The sequence below is a fragment of the Diorhabda sublineata genome, chromosome 2 (genome assembly GCF_026230105.1).
Source record: "Diorhabda sublineata isolate icDioSubl1.1 chromosome 2, icDioSubl1.1, whole genome shotgun sequence".
Taxonomy (NCBI): Eukaryota; Metazoa; Arthropoda; class Insecta; order Coleoptera; family Chrysomelidae; genus Diorhabda; species Diorhabda sublineata.
The window spans coordinates 10,370,125-10,387,911 of NC_079475.1; the positions used below are offsets into that span (position 1 = coordinate 10,370,125).

Below are 17,787 nucleotides of genomic sequence, written 5' to 3' on the forward strand. Positions count from 1 at the left end.
AGTTGATAAAAAGTTATCAATTCAATCAATATTTACATACGTAGATGTAATAGGTTGATATTTCGAGTACGCCGATCCTCGAAGCAATCAGTCGTGTAAATAATGATACTTTGACTACGATTTTTATTGAGTGTTAACGAGTGGAATGTTGATTATATTGTCATTTAGTTCAAATATATTCCAACCATTCAACTATTCACATAATTAGGAAAATGATATGAATATACTGAGGTGTCATGTAGTTTGCATTTTTGCCTACGTCCACTACCAGTCAAATGATTTGGCAAAATAATACACTTCATTACATTTTTCTTCATACCTCGACGAACCGTGGATTACAAAGTGAAAAAATATCTATCCACCAGGAGTTTTTGCGATAAAAAACGTTCAAGGCAGCCTGGAAAAATCACAACCGTTAAAGATAAAGAATAAGTATTGATCAATAAAGGTGATCAACGATCGAGTGACGAGTCAAAGTTTGCGGTTTTTGGGTCTAAGAGAAGAATATTTGTGCGCAAGTTAAAGAAAAACGGATGCTAGATCAACGTGTAAGCTGAATTGTAAAATATGGAGAAGGCTCAGTAATAGTTTGGGGATGTTTTGGAAGAAAGATGACTAAAAATTGAAGGTATTTCGAAAAAAGAAGACTATAAAGAATATTAAAGGAGGCTAAAGTTTGATCAGCAGAAAATTGATCTTCCAGCATGATAATGATCCCAATGTATTCCTCGAAGCAGTACAAAGAGTATTTGAAAAAATTGGAAAGGAAGAATGTACTGAATGTAATGATTTGGTCAATCCTATGGACAAATTGGATAGGGAAGTCCAGTATTTCATGAAAAACGAATAGAACCAAATAGACGACAATTATTTGTGTCGAAGAGAGAATACTAACATAAAATCGATCGTATTGTTGTTATTTGCACACTATAGAGTGGTCAAAAACTTTTAACCGGTAGTGTAGATTTCTGCTGCAGAAAGAACGGCATCGGTATTCATTTCAATCGGAATATGTCTATATCAACTATATTGCGAGATAGTTAAATTTCGTAGAAGTTTACCTGGAGCTGTGGGAAATATTCTGAGTAAACTTCCAGCTGCGTTATATTTAAGTATCCTTGTGTTGCAATAACCATCGGCGATGAAAATCTCACCAGTGAAAGCAATAGCTGTTGAAGTTGGTTTGCAAAAGTGGTTTTTATCAGATCCTGGTTCGAATCTTTGACCAAAGGTTTGTGACGGCTGAAGCTCACCGGGCTTGAACTGAAAAATAATTTCATATCATACTTAGTAGATCTGCCTCCATTTATAAATCTTATTTCTAATTCTAAGCATGAGATTTTAGTATTAGTAAACGCGAGAAGTGGCTATGAGTGACTGGATTGTCAAAAGAAAACTTAAAGCAGCTAATCTTAAGCCAAAAAGGCCAGCTTCTGGACCCAAACTATCTACAGCCCACAGAGGAGCCCGTCTACGATTTGCCAGAGAACACGTTTATCGGTCTGACAAACAATAGGGCTCGTTTTGGGCAAAGATTCTCGTAGTGTTGTATAAAAGAAAACGTGAATTTTGGAGGAAGTTCCTGGTCATTTCAATAGAAGCAAAAATCTAGTTGGTTTTTATTCAAACTGTGGAGCAGGGGGCGACCAAAAAATGCCCGTCCAAATACTGAAGATTCCGTATGGCAATATTTACTGGATGTCGGCAAGCGCGTAGCCTAAACTTAAATCCTATCGAGCATTTACGGGATGAACTTAAGAGAAAAGTTCGTGCTAGAAAGAGTGAAGATTAAGTTGAGAAACTTTTTATGAAAAAAGGTTTTGAAGCTGTTATTAGTACCAGGAGATAAAACACTAAATATTTATAGGTTAATTCCAAATAAATTATTATTTTGAAGAATTATAGCTTGTACTTGTACTCTCTATTGTTAATTATAAGTCAGAAAGGTCGTTGAGCAGCTATCCACTTGGGAACGCGGAGTACGACCTTTACCTATCTAATCCACGTTCAGACTTAGTTAAGGGTCAATATTTAACAATGAAACAAATGCACAATCACTTGCCAATTGATATCAAACCGATATCAAATCGATGTAATCTTTTCCCGCATAATTTGAAGGCATATATGGTAGAAAAAAAATTACTCAATAACAACATAGGTCACTCAATATGAAATTAAAACTAATGGCTTTGAGATACTAAAATCAGAAAAGAATGGAAGCTACAAATTTTTGGCCAGATAAATTTGACCCCGAGCGTGCGAATTCAGTAGATTTTTTTCCTAACAGGTGTTTTATATTATCGTTGGGTTTCTGAATATTACCTTGAATACTTGATGCAACGCAACGTCTGTTAACCAAAGATTATCGTGTCTATCAATTGTTAATCCATGTGGCATATAAAAGAAATCTGCTCCCCATTTTCCCAATATTTTCCCTGTTTGGGGATCGAGCGTAAGAACTGTATGCTCTTTTATTGGTCCCAGATAAGCCAGCTGGAAGTGATGTGTTTCGTTGAAAGAGCTAAAAAAATTTCAAATATGTATTAAAAATTCAGTTCAGTCAACTTTCGAAAGAAAACCCACTTTTAATTTACGACTAATATTCATTCTGAACCTCCATGCAGAACCGTTTTTATATGAATTCATTGTTAAAGCTTAAAACTATAAAAGCCGATGTCATTTGAAAAGCTGATCAGGCTCTTTGACTTGATTGTTTCATATACATGGGTCGAATTGTGTGGCTTGCTTAAGTGCTGGGCACTCATCGATCACGTTTGCAGATAGTTCGTGATTATTATAGCATGAAAATAGTATCTTAGGTGGCCAATGTCATTTGAAAAGCTGATCAGGCACTTTTATTTGATTGTTTCATATATACTGGTCGAATTGTGATGCTTGCTTAAGTGCTGGGCACTCATCGATCACGTTTGCAGATAGTTCGTGATTATTATAGCATGAAAATAGTATCTTAGGTGTCCAATGTCATTTGAAAAGCTGATCAGGCTCTTTGACTTGATTGTTTCATATACATGGGTCGAATTGTGTGGCTTGCTTAAGTGCTGGGCACTCATCGATCACGTTTGCAGATAGTTCGTGATTATTATAGCATGAAAATAGTATCTTAGGTGGCCAATGTCATTTGAAAAGCTGATCAGGCACTTTTACTTGATTGATTCATATACACTGGTCGAATTGTGATGCTTGCTTAAGTGCTGGGCACTCATCGATCACGTTTGCAGACAGTTCGTGATTATTATAGCATGAAAATAGTATCTTAGGTGGCCAATGTCATTTGAAAAGCTGATCAGGCACTTTGACTTGATTGTTTCATATACACGGGTTGAATTGCGTGGCTTGCTTAAGTGCTGGGTACTCATCGATCACGTTTGCAGATAGTTCGTGATGATTATGGCATGAAAATAGTATCTTAGGTGGCCGATGTCATTTGAAAAGTTGATCAGGCACTTTTACTTGATTGTTTCATACATACTGGTCGAATTGTGATGCTTGCTTAAGTGCTGGGCACTCATCGATCACGTTTGCAGATAGTTCGTGATTATTATAGCATGAAAATAGTATCTTAGGTGGCCAATGTCATTTGAAAAGCTGATCAGGCACTTTTACTTGATTGTTTCATATATACTGGTCGAATTGTGATGCTTGCTTAAGTGCTGGGCACTCATCGATCACGTTTGCAGATAGTTCGTGATTATTATAGCATGAAAATAGTATCTTAGGTGGCCAATGTCATTTGAAAAGCTGATCAGGCACTTTTACTTGATTGTTTCATATAAACTGGTCGGATTGCGTGGCTTGCTTAAGTGCTGGGTACTCATCGATCACGTTTGCAGATAGTTCGTGATTATTATAGCATGAAAATAGTATCTTAGGTGGCCAATGTCATTTGAAAAGCTGATCAGGCACTTTTACTTGATTGTTTCATATATACTGGTCGAATTGTGACGCTTGCTTAAGTGCTGGGCACTCATCGATCACGTTTGCAGATAGTTCGTGATTATTATAGCATGAAAATAGTATCTTAGGTGTCCAATGTCATTTGAAAAGCTGATCAGGCACTTTTACTTGATTGTTTCATATATACTGGTCGAATTGTGATGCTTGCTTAAGTGCTGGGCACTCATCGATCACGTTTGCAGATAGTTCGTGATTATTATAGCATGAAAATAGTATCTTAGGTGGCCAATGTCATTTGAAAAGCTGATCAGGCACTTTTACTTGATTGTTTCATATATACTGGTCGAATTGTGATGCTTGCTTAAGTGCTGGGCACTCATCGATCACGTTTGCAGATAGTTCGTGATTATTATAGCATGAAAATAGTATCTTAGGTGGCCAATGTCATTTGAAAAGCTGATCAGGCACTTTTACTTGATTGTTTCATATAAACTGGTCGGATTGCGTGGCTTGCTTAAGTGCTGGGTACTCATCGATCACGTTTGCAGATAGTTCGTGATTATTATAGCATGAAAATAGTATCTTAGGTGGCCAATGTCATTTGAAAAGCTGATCAGGCACTTTTACTTGATTGTTTCATATATACTGGTCGAATTGTGATGCTTGCTTAAGTGCTGGGCACTCATCGATCACGTTTGCAGATAGTTCGTGATTATTATAGCATGAAAATAGTATCTTAGGTGGCCAATGTCATTTGAAAAGCTGATCAGGCACTTTTACTTGATTGTTTCATATATACTGGTCGAATTGTGATGCTTGCTTAAGTGCTGGGCACTCATCGATCACGTTTGCAGATAGTTCGTGATTATTATAGCATGAAAATAGTATCTTAGGTGACCAATGTCATTTGAAAAGCTGATCAGGCACTTTTACTTGATTGTTTCATATATACTGGTCGAATTGTGATGCTTGCTTAAGTGCTGGGCACTCATCGATCACGTTTGCAGATAGTTCGTGATTATTATAGCATGAAAATAGTATCTTAGGTGGCCAATGTCATTTGAAAAGCTGATCAGGAACTTTTACTTGATTGTTTCATATATACTGGTCGAATTGTGATGCTTGCTTAAGTGCTGGGCACTTATCGATCACGTTTGCAGATAGTTCGTGATTATTATAGCATGAAAATACTATCTTAGGTGGCCAATGTCATTTGAAAAGCTGATCAGGCACTTTTACTTGATTGTTTCATATATACTGGTCGAATTGTGATGCTTGCTTAAGTGCTGGGCACTCATCGATCACGTTTGCAGATAGTTCGTGATTATTATAGCACGAAAATAGCATCTTAGGTGGCCAATGTCATTTGAACAGCTGATCAGGCACTTTGACTTGATTGCTTCATATACACGGGTTGAATTGCGTGGCTTGCTTAAGTGCTGGGTACTCATCGATCACGTTTGCAGATAGTTCGTGATGATTATGGCATGAAAATAGTATCTTAGGTGGCCGATGTCATTTGAAAAGTTGATCAGGCACTTTTACTTGATTGGCGAAATAGCCGATTGCAACGGCTTATCTTCTTAGAGACCGTGATTATTATACTGATGGCCATCCTACGAATGGGCTGTGGATCTCTTCATATTACGAAATATGAAAAATAATATATCAGTTGTATAATATATGATAATTTCACAATTCTCAATTAAAATCAGTGAAGTAATTATTCACGGTTTAATCACTTCTTAATTATTATTAAGCATTTTGAAGACAAATCAATTTGGGATATTACTAGAAATCTTTATTACTTATTACAACAATAAAGGCACAGCTGTACCCACATCTTACGTTCAGTCATTACACCCCAAAAGCTGTTTGGTTCATCGAAAAACTTCATTTTGTTGTATTGTTTCCTTTCACCAACACTTAAATTCAATTTAAAGTGCGATGGATAGCGGAAACAACACCAAAAAATCATCCCAACTCTAGTCCAATATCAAGGTTATTTTTAAAACAAAGTTTTTCCCTTTTCGTTTATTTCGTCCACTACATAAACGAGCATCACATTTTGTGAAGCTCGCATAAACCAATTATTAATAGTACCTATTAATTCGGGTATTTTTAGTGATTTTTTTCATTAAACATGATTCAATATTTGTATGCATTTGCTACCTTGAACTTCTAAGGCAAGCCGGTAAAGTTTCATACACTAATTGTGTGAAGCATAACCTCAAGGAAATCATACTTACAATCGATCCCATACTCGGTCTCCTCTATGAAAGATAACAGGTTGCAAGGCCGAATTGACAGATACACCAGAAACTTGCCCTAGTTTTAAAGGCTGCTCCGGCCAATTTTTCACCTCTTTCGGTATATCAGGTTTCTCAGAAATATCGACGGTTGGTTCTTGTTTCTCATTTTGTGGTTCATCCTGGAAATAAATTTAAATAAAATTGTCCATCCTAGGGTTTTGTAATTATAAAAAATATGTTTCCATGTCAACCTCTTGTTTTTCAAGCAATTTCGAAAGATCAAAATACCGAGTATTAATTTGCTCACTCTATGCAACAAATTATCCTCATAACAACCAACAAATCAATAAATTAGGTTAATAGCTTTGATGTGGAGTTTGAATGACGAGTTTCTGATCGGACTACTGAGAAGAGACGATGGTTCTATCGGTTAATTGGCAGATTAAGGCCAAGGAGTTGAATGCATGCATGCAATTGATAAATATATCATTTTTAGGTTGCTCAAACTTTGTATTCTACTGATTGAAATTATTCTTCAATTTTTGATAATATCCTGTGATTGCTGCGGTGTACTCTGGTGAATATGGAATTGATTCAAATCCCACCTAGGTTATTGCGACCTGATGTACGTGAATTCTTTTGTGCAACGCCTAACGAAATGTCGTAACTGAATTGACATGAAATCAACATCACACGTCACTCAATAAGTCATGTGACTGATTAAGAAAAACACTTTTTTGCTAAAAATATATTTTATTCATCAATGTAATCTCATTTAAGAGCAATACAATCATTCAAACGCTTCCCTAACTTCTTATCGCTGCAGTTGTAGAAGAATTTGTCTTTGCCCACAAAATAGGCTCCAGTTTCAGCAATTGCTTTTTCATTTCAGTTGAATTCTTCACCGGCTAGCATTTTTTTGAGATTAGCGGATAGCTAGTTGCCACTGGGCGCTAGATCTGGGCTATATAGAGGATGAGGAAACAATTCGATTTGTAATTTGTTCAATTTAATCATCTTTGCCATCGACTTGTGAATCGTTGGACTGTCTTGATGAAACAGTAGTTTTTTTCTTGGTTTTTGCATTCAAATGATCCAACAACTCTATGTAGTATTCGCTATTGATTGTTTCTACCTTTTGGAGATGGTAAATAAACATTATTCCAAAATACTGAAGCCAGAACCTTTTCATCTGTCATGTGAAACCAGCTTCATGAGTAAACAGTAGTTTTCCAACAAATGTATTATCAATTAGTTGTTTATCTAGAAACTAACGAGCGTAGTCCAGTCTTGCTGGATAATCTTTGATGTACAAATGTTTATTTATTTATTCATAAGTTTTCCAAGAAATGTTTGATTGTGTTTTTAAACCTCCTGTAAGTATTTACTCATCTACTCACTCCTGAATTTTTTGCATCAAGTCCCGGAACATCCGTATGTTTGAGAAAAATTTCATTTATTCATTTCATTCAAATTCATAACCACTGTAAAAGGTGAGTGAAACAAATTATTCGTGAAACCTCTAAAGTTTAAAGGAATATCATGATACCTTGTGATATGAATCCTTCGCAAAAGCCCGATATTGAAGTATAACGTCAAAGTGCTGCTATGAATCAAACATTTTGATAGATCACATGGTATCTTACTACTTACGTTTTTTGTTGATTCAACCACACTAACAATTATTATAATTGAGAAAAAAAATGATAAAGTAACCACTGCCACGACATAATTCGCTTTTATTTTCATCGTAGTACCGGTCGCACCATATTTCTATACACTCTAAAGGTGTACTGTCTACCAGGAGATTGTTGAGGTCAGTTGATTTCGTATAACGGTATATTTCTCGTTAATGCTTGATGTACCTCTAATATAACATTAACGAAAAATTCTCAGCACCCAGTCGTATCGGAAGTTTTCAGTTAATTTGGAATTTATTAAAACATGAATTAAACTACATTATTTTAGAGTCATCAAAATCATTTACCCGTAGCCACGTGATAGCAATAAGTAGTAACAAACCAAAGGCGTACGGGACACTTTTTCATGACAGTACTCTCCAAACTAAATGGTATATTTTGATAGATTTGAAGTGATGATGTAATTGATCCTAATCGAAAACATCGTAGTTCAAAATTTTTTGAAAATTCTTGATAATTGAATACAATAAAAAAACTTCTATTAGGGAGACTGGAAAGTCCTTTAATCGCATGTTGTTATTTTTAGTGGGTTTGGGTTCTTTGTTGAGTTTCAATAGGTACCTGTTAATGTACACAAAACTCAGTTTCTAACTTTCACAATTTTAATAAAAAAATATTCAGGACAAACTTATTTGTTTGTTCACAATTCTTACAATCCTGTAAAAGAAAATTAATGAACAAAGTTTTGGTATGTGGCGACAAGATTTGAATACAAAAATGAAGCTTAATTTGATACGCAATGAGCATACCTTTTGAATATTTTGATAATACTTGTTTTGATTAACAAAACAAAACTGAACAATCGTCGGATTGTTGCTCAATACTTAATAATTCTTCAGATTACAAATTGAAGCACGTTTGCCTGTCGCCATTTCATTTCGCTTTTTCGCTGTCGCGTGAATATATCAACTGCCAACTTAACTAAATTAAAAATTAACATGAACATGGTTACACCAGCTTTGACTCTATATAAAACAAAATAGTGTGAGGTAAGGTCAGTCAATTTGATCAATTCTCAACACATGTCAATATTTCATTGTCATTTGTTAGGTCATTGTGTGCATTGAAGTCGTTTTAATAACATTTTAAGTTTATTGTGACTTGTTCGTTTCTTAATTATTGAAATTTAGCCAAATACCAGATGAGCTTCTTGAGTTTAGTAAGAAGAGTAGGAGACAACTCCTTAACACTCTTTACCAATTATTTCTTTGACAATACAAGGGCATTTTCAGCAGATCAAAAAAATTAGCAGAGTAGGTGTTTTGGTCCCCCGTAATCTATGTGGAAAGAAAAAAGTCGGCCGATTAATTATGGTGAATTGCTTCAACGGCACCATACAGAACCATTCTTCGATCGCTTGATCACTGGAGGCGAAAAACGTAGCTGCTTTTCACTTTTCTTCCATGTTTTATGGATTATATGCGTTCTTTTTTATTTTGAAGTGGCGAAACCTGGACACGCTGTTAATTCAAATATCTATTGTGAACAATCCAGTGCATCAATATTTAATAAAAGTATTTGGTGATTATCAATAGAAAAAGATATATTTCGCATTTTTTTCACAGGTTCTAAATAACTAAGTCAATTTCATTAAAAAAAATGTTTTAAAACAAACAAGTTTGGTGAGGGAAAATCTGATAGATTAAGAAGTCGCGGTTGCCAGAGACGATTAAGAAAAACCTGAAGACTGTTTAAAACTGGAATGAGGTCAGTTTTAAAAACAATTTTTATTTCGTGCTCTATAAAATATTGTTTATGAGGATTATAGAAATAATTATTGTTTTTAAGTGGACTAATTAATCGAGATTCTAGTAAAAAAATGAAAGGCGTTACCCAGGCGAGACATCCTACCGAATTAAACGTTTAAACGATGAACTACTGGTGTCGTTTGTTATAACGAGATTGGGTGCCTGTATGTTGTTTATGAGCAAGTTATATATACTTGCAACAAGATGGTTGCCTATACAGAAGAATTTATGTTTATATACGAGAAAATTTATTTTTTCAGGGCACTATTATTCTATTATAATTGGTTCTCCCATCTTGAACATAGACAATTACTAAACTGTATGGCAGTTCCAGATATGTATTAGAAATATCAGTGAATCAGGAGGTTTAATGTAAGTTCAATTTTCTCATCAATATTTTTTTTCTTTCCGAGAATATAATCATTGCTTTCCTCCCCTAAAGTGATAGTTCTTTCCTTTACTTCCATTTTAATTTCCAAGTTTATATTTTCTTCAGCTTAGCACTCAGTTTTTCATATATTTTATCTTATTCCATTTCACAACATGTTCAGTTTGGTTTATCTTATTGGAAAACTAAGAACTCTCAATTCTGTTCAAGCTCTTTTAGTCGTACAATCCTTATTCAAATACAGGGTTTGAAAATTTTGCAATATTCACTCATTTTATAGGAATTATGGACTCGGTCGAGCAGCACCACCCTCTATTTCTTCAGATGCTAATGTTAAGTGCTGAATTTGAACATGGTATACAGTTATAAATCAAAAAACCTACAGGTTTTGCACCAGCCCAAATGAAGGGGGAAAATGCACACAAGCAAACTAGAAAAACATTTCCAGTTATCTTTTAAAGCAGAAGAAATCATTTTTATTGTCAATTGAAAATATTTACAATTGAAAACGGATCGTTCCGATGCTAGATGCAATTCTAGTGACAAGTTTCTTCGCAGACATGTTACTATTTGCTTGATAGCTTGTTCTTGTTTATTCAAATTGAGAATATGATATTTTTCGTTACTTTATTGCTGTAAGCACGTGTTTTAATAGTTTTTTGGGTGTTTTTCAAGGAAGTACTGGTACATCGAGACACTGAACATTTAAAAAACATTTTATTACACAAAAACAAACAAAACACAAAAGAAAGCTGTTTACACTGAATAAGTTATTTGAAATTTTGATACAATATGAAAAAATATATGGTAAACCTATAAACGGTGGTTGCTACTCAAGTTTCGAGACAAAGAAACATATTTATTATTGGATACGACTTCATTGTTTTTCAAAATATTTGTGATTTCAAATCATCGACTGCTTATTTAGGTATAGGAAAATAGGAAATGAAAAATATTATTTTTAATCTCCTGGAGTAAGAAGAAGTTATTGCTGCAATTCTTTGCTCCAATCAACACGAGCTTTTTTAAGCGATTGTCAAATTATGCGGTATTCAAAGCGAACAAAACTTTTTGACAGCCAAATATCCATGCAATTTTGAATTATGCGAGTGGAATTGATGTCCAAGTATGACTCAATCTCAAGGTGTGTCAAATGAAGTTCCTGCAAATTTTGGACGACCTTGACGAAATTCATCCTGTAGCAGATTGCGTCCACGATTGAATTAGGAAAACCTAGAAGCTGAAGACGGTGTTTCATCACTAAAAAATTAATTCACGTCATACAAAATCATCGCACGAACATGTTTGCGATTTAATTCCTCTTTTGACTAAAATGAATATTTGAACTGTCTGTAAATAACTCAAATAGTCCGCGTATGACAACTTGCTGGGTACGTTCACCATCAAAAAGTCAAACTTTAAACGTCAAACTACATCAGTGTAGCCAGTGTTAAAAATTTAAATAGCATCCCTCTTATAACAATAGCAATAGTTGCAAAACGATATTTAAATCTATGAACAAAATATTCAATATATACACAAGTACACTAAAAATTTTTTTCTTTTAGGAAAAATTGTTTAAAAACTTGTATACAAAATCCTACTTTGTAGGAAGGAGACAAAACTTTTTTGGAAACATAGCAGAGCACCTAAAAATGTTTACCATGAGCTGCCACTGTTAAGAACACTCAAATTCTGAAAATAATTGCATACATATTACATTTTTTTACATATAATTTACATATTATCAAAAGAATTAGTAAACAGTTTATTTATAATACCCGTGCGATACATGACCATTATTTCAACAAAAATATATTTACGATAATCTCAGGTAAGGGTTAATTTCTTCTATCAATCTAAAATAAACCTATTAAACTAGTCAATCTTTAGCTCGCTGCCTGCATAGGTCTATACTAAGGTTTGTTTTTGGTAGCTGCACTGGAACTGTACTGAACTGGACGAGTACAGGCCAGTTCATGAGTGTATAGAATTGGTTCGAGTAGTGCAGAGAGCAATGGAGCATTTGTTGATTGTTATATTTGAGGTTATTTGATGTGATTGAAGCCTTATAGCATCAATAATAATGGAAAACGATTTAGTACTTTTTTATATATTACATTCATCCTATGAAGAATATATAGTACCACCGTTTCCAGATTACACTTATTGCACTGTCTTGCACTCCACTGGCTAAACAGGCTCTAGACCCAGTGCAAACAGTACAGTGAACTGAGTGAACTAGTTCTCTTGCACTGCTACTAAGAACAGCGACACTAGCGCTGGTTCTGCTGCAAAGAACGCTTTAGTGTACACTAGTTATGCCAGTGCAGCTACCAAGAACAAACCTCTAGTTGCGCCCGGTTTGGCCATTTTCTTATCTTCAGGCTAAGGTTAGGTTAGGTTAGGTTAGGTTAGATCATAATATTTCAACTAATTACTCTAAATTTATTTCCATCCATAGTAGTTATCCCAACATGAGAGGGGGTGTTATGATTAACACGTTTGTGAGCTCCAGGTAAAAAAATTGTTAACCAGAATTCAATATCTAGATGTTGATAATCTCGGAAAGTATAATAGTTTGCAGAAATATTTAGACCACATTTCTTGAAACGGTGAAAAATTTGACATTTGATTAGTTATATTCGAATTAAGGACTATTTGTTTTTATAAAATGAAAGAGCTTCACATCCGTAAATATATAAAAGGGAGTTTAAGGGGTCGGTGAACTACTGGACTATATGGAATAGACAGTTTTCATGTACGAAAATTGATCTTTATTTGCATAATTAATTGCGTAATAAATATTTTTATCCGTTACTTTATAATTTTAATATGAGTAATATGAACTGAAATATATAAATATTGTTTTCCAAGCACTTGATAAACAGACGGTGGAATTACGGAACAAATAAAACCAATCTGAAAAACCTCATAATAGTATATCTACTCAATTCGCATACATTCATATTCACATTAAATACAGTCTATACAGGATAGTTATTTAAAAATGGAATAGATAATTATTGGAATCTGCATAAAAAGTTAATCTTTCAGGTCCACACAATATTATAAATTCAATACTTTCTACGTGCGTTCAAAGATTCTCACAGAGTGAGAAATATCCGCCATTATAATAAGAAATAATTTCTTACTATTATTATAACCCAAGTCAACTATGAATTGTTACATGTTAAATTGATACGTCACGTTTTTCATGTTGACGAAGAAACGCCGACTATTTGCGAGCAACATCTACTGACGGCATCAAAACAATTCATAACAACCCGACCACAACACTACACAATTATTATTGCTGTCAACTTTCCGAATTGGAATAGCTCAGTTTCGTTAAATTATGATCATAATGCAATACGAAGATTTAGACTGAGGAATTATAAAAAATATGAACGAAAATAGGCAGATGACAGATGACAGATAAAAGATGACAGATAAAAGATGACAGATAAAAGATGACAGATAAAAGATGACAGATAAAAGATGACAGATAAAAGATGACAGATAAAAGATGACAGATAAAAGATGACAGATAAAAGATGACAGATAAAAGATGACATTGATGATAATTATTTGTTGGTTAAGTTATGTCATGGAAGATTGTATTTTTGGTTTTATAATCAGACAGCTTTAGGTAATGGGCTTGCAGGGATATACCATTGAGATGATCTTCGAAAATTGAAAAAGTCTATCGACTTGATAGGGATTTTGAATTATCAAAATTGCAAATTTAGACAAAATAACCCTTGATATCAATAAATTTGGTACCATGGTAAAAAATATTTGCAATTATATTGGCCACTGTTTTCGCAGGTCATTTACTATGTAGCAATTTTTTTTAATTCGAAATCGTTGTTGAAAATCCAACTCTAAATTCTTTATGGATAACTCTGTAGTTAACAAAATGGAAATGGTATAGAAAAATTGAGTCAGCCTCCAGTTCTACCTGAATAGGAATACAAAAATGCTGTGCAAGCTCAGTCTTTTTTCTCATTTGCATAAACGTCGACCCTGATTAATATGTCAATTACGAAAAATTTGTTGAAGCCAAACGATCCACCTGGAATTACCAAAATTGTCCAAATATAACTATTAATTACAATTTTATGTGAAATATAAGAATTAGTGTAATTAATGTATAATGGATTGAAATTTAAAACCTTGTTTTGAGCACATAAAAACATCGTATACTTTTATATTGTATATTTTTAGATACTTTGAAAGGAAAACTGCATTTTCCAAGACCATCATTCTCAAGTAGTAAACTTTGACTGCAGATGATTCGCTGCCACTAAAACTTAATAGAGTTTTGAAAGGTGTAGATGAAAGATTAAAAGATGATTGTTCAAAATGGCATACAAAAACTTTAGAAAATACAAGAAACTGTTATATTAGTAGTTTTACAATAATTAGGGCACTATCACCTCAATGAACACCTGAAGACGTTAAACTTAGTAGATAATGCAGCCAGCAGAGTTCGAAACGTTTATCCACGATCTCTAGAAGTGTGAAACACTAAAGAACTCCAGAGATCTACACCTGGGAGCGTATACAATGGAAATATAAGAGCCATCCCATAATCTAAACTTTCCAATAAAAGGAAAATTAAGTCGCAATGTATATAAAATAATCTAATATATAATATGTTTATTTTGAATTTTTTTAATGTAATAACAAACTGTCGTTTGTCTCATTTTTTTTGTTTTATTTATGAAGCCCTATTCTCCCCATAATTAAAAATGAAAGTATATTCAAGAGCAACGTCCAGTTGGAATAAAGATTTGAATTTGAACGTTTAGTACTGCTAATGAACCAAGATATGGCGCTGAAACGGGAACTCGAGTTGGCTATCTATAGTATGTGGTTCATCTACAGGGTGTTTCTATATTGGACAACGCTCTACCACAGAGAGATTTCAAGAAAAGTGACAACTAACCCTGACAGCGCGCCACTGGTTAAATGTTTCCAAAGTTTGTTCATGTAAAACTTTATTAAGGAGCGTATTGGTCACCAAATTCATATCAAAATGAATCATTTATTGAGATTTCTCTGTGGTACAGCGTTTTCGGACGAATATAGAGTCAGAGTAAATAGTAATACATACAATTTGCCCTCAGATTATCAATTTCTTAAGAAAACATGAACGCGATGTGATTTATTAGGAATTGAAAGTGAAAAAAAGTCTTGCAACAGTTGCAACGCACATTTGGTGATGAAAGTCCTTTACCAGCAACTGTATTTCACTGCTAAAGCGAATTTGGAAGACGATATAAACAAGAACACATTTTTATCTTATATTGAAATTGAACGCTCTACAAAAAAGTTCCTTTATAATTTTTCCAGAAACTGACGCTATTCGAAATTATTCAAGTTTAAAATAAAATTTAAATTATTTTTTCTTTTCGACGAAACTATCAATTTTATCAAAAAATTTTTTGAAACGTTTCAAATTTTTTGTATTTCATTATTTTTTTGGTTTCACGGATGCTTTTATGTAATTTCGAAATTTTTCAATAAATTAAAATTATTTTTTTTTTCAACTGAAAATTTTTTTTATGTTTTTTCTCTTTAACTTTGTGTTAAATAAAATCATTTGTAAAAACAGAAAAAATTTAAAAATTTTTTAAAAACTAGATATTTTCGTGAAAAAATTGGAAAAAAAGTTGAACTCAATTTTATACGAGGATGTATTGATATCTAGTTAGCCTAGACCAGTTCCATGCTTAAACAAAATATTGCGTTACCATAGCAACGAACAATAACTTATTAGAAGTGTCAGTGTAAAGTTTGACGTTAAAAAAGTAAATCAGAGTTACGCAATAAATTAAAAGAAAAAAGCCCCCTGAAATTGTGAAAATCGAAAAATCGGAGTATCGAGCCATCATCAAGTACCTGTATTTGAAAGGGTTAAGAGGTAAGCAGATTTACGAAAATATGCTTATTACCCTTGGTGAGCAATGTCCTTCGTATACGTCCGTGAAAAATTGGACTGCAAGCTTCAAAAGAGGTAAATTTTCCATTGAAGATCGGGCCAGTTTCTGTGTCAATCCTCGAAAATATCGATGCAGTTTATGACATGATTTTATCAGACCGTCGAATTGGGCTAAAACGAATAGTTCTCGTCAATTTGGACATGAGAAAAATTGCTGTAAAATGGATCCCCAAATGTTGGAATGTTGACTAAAAGGTGCAAGGGTAGAAGCATCGCGTTCGATCTGTGCTCGATTTGAAAACGACATAGACTTCTTAAACCGAATTGTTACTATGGATGAGACTTGGATACATTTCTACGATACAGAAACAAAGCAACAATCGACGGAATGGCGACATTCTGGTTCTCCAAGACCTAAGAAGTTACGTGTCCAAAAATTTGCTGGAAAAGTTCTTGCCTCAGTTTTTTGGGATTGTTATGGAGTAATCATGATTGAATTATTGGATAAGGGTAGAACAATAACTGGAGATTACTATTCAATATTACTGACTACTCTACGAGAAAAAATTAAAGAGCGAAGACGCGGAAAGCGATCCAAAGGTGTTTTGTTTTTGCAGGACAACGCCCTTGCAAACAAATCTCATGTTGCCATGCTAAAAATTCGTGATTTAGGGTTTGAATTACTAGAACACCCCCCTTATTCTCCAGATTTGGCTCCGTCCGATTAACATCTCTTTCCTCAACTGAAAAAAAGTTTAAAAGGTCGTTAATTTTCTTCCAACGAGGCGGTAATAAAAGCTGTAGAGGTCTGGTTTGCAGAGCAAGAAGAAACATTTTTTTTAAAGGTTTAGAGATATTGCAGATTCGCTGTAATAAATATATCCAATAAAGAGAAGAATATGTTGAGTAATAAGATATTTCGACATTTAAATTTTGTTTGGTTCTATAGTAGGCTAAGAATTTTTCAATATATCCTCGTTTAATACAATTATTTGGTCTAGCCGTTCTTATGAACCATTAATGAGTTAAAAAATTAGGTTAAATTAGTTAAAAATTAATTAATAAACTTTCCTGTTCATTATACCGGAAATTCAAATTTATCGTGCGGGATATTTTAATATTAATATTCATCAATTTCAACAATATTTTCGATATCTTATAAAAATTATAGTCGATTTTTTTTAATTTTCTTTAGTCTCTTAGATATATTAAGACATGTACTAATAGAAAATATATGAATGCTGTAAGATAAAAAGATAAATAAACAACATATGATTGCTCACCTGAACATATCTTTCATTGAGCCTAAGCAATTGCCTTACTTCATCGTAGAGCTCTTTGGTGGCCCTTTGGTTAACATCCTCGAACCCTAAAGCCGAAAGTTGCACCACCAACAATCCGAAAACAGAAAATGCGGCGACGATTGAGTTGACCATGGCCGACTGAGATCGATACAGGACGCGGCGGAACAAACGATGATCGGCGGCGAAAGCGCGTACAAGGTATGGATGAACGTATATAGCTCTGGAGTATGGCAGGTGGAAAGATTCAGGGGTAGGAGGACAGAATAGGGTGCGCTATAGGTTTCAATTATTCCCGTACTTATTATATACTTTGAAACAGAAAAACTTCTTAATATAATTGGATAATTAGACACTTTTGTTATCAAGTTTATTCCAATGTGGTGTTAAAGAATTCTTCCGCTAAAATGTATTGAATAATAGGAAAATTTGAGATTGTAACGTTTCTAAGACTGAAGTTTTATCATGTACAAATAATACATTGCAGCTTTTTTTATTAAATAACACCACCATTGACGTCGTTGAATATGTAA

The 17,787-nt window shown here is 33.8% G+C and overlaps 1 protein-coding gene and 1 long non-coding RNA gene across 3 annotated transcripts in view; one reads left to right on the forward strand and one right to left on the reverse strand.

The window, feature by feature from the left end:
- LOC130440735 (peptidyl-alpha-hydroxyglycine alpha-amidating lyase 2-like) overlaps positions 1-17,480 on the reverse strand; it is a 27,371-nt gene extending 9,891 nt beyond the window's left edge. The window contains exons 1-4 of one of the 2 annotated variants that reach the window (XM_056774046.1): positions 17,237-17,480; positions 6,165-6,346; positions 2,323-2,521; positions 1,062-1,263 (exon numbers count right to left, since the gene is read on the reverse strand). In XM_056774046.1, the coding sequence (XP_056630024.1) occupies positions 1,062-1,263; positions 2,323-2,521; positions 6,165-6,346; positions 17,237-17,389 (736 nt within the window). In that variant the 5' untranslated portion in view covers positions 17,390-17,480. Of the gene's footprint in view, positions 1-1,061; positions 1,264-2,322; positions 2,522-6,164; positions 6,347-7,820; positions 8,125-17,236 lie in introns of those variants that run through there. The other variant, XM_056774047.1, reaches the window with a different exon arrangement.
- On the forward strand, positions 10,838-14,714 carry LOC130440737 (uncharacterized). Its single transcript, XR_008909557.1, has 2 exons — positions 10,838-11,837; positions 14,234-14,714. It is a non-coding gene; the product is annotated as an uncharacterized LOC130440737 (long non-coding RNA).
- Positions 17,481-17,787: the final 307 nt, after the last annotated feature.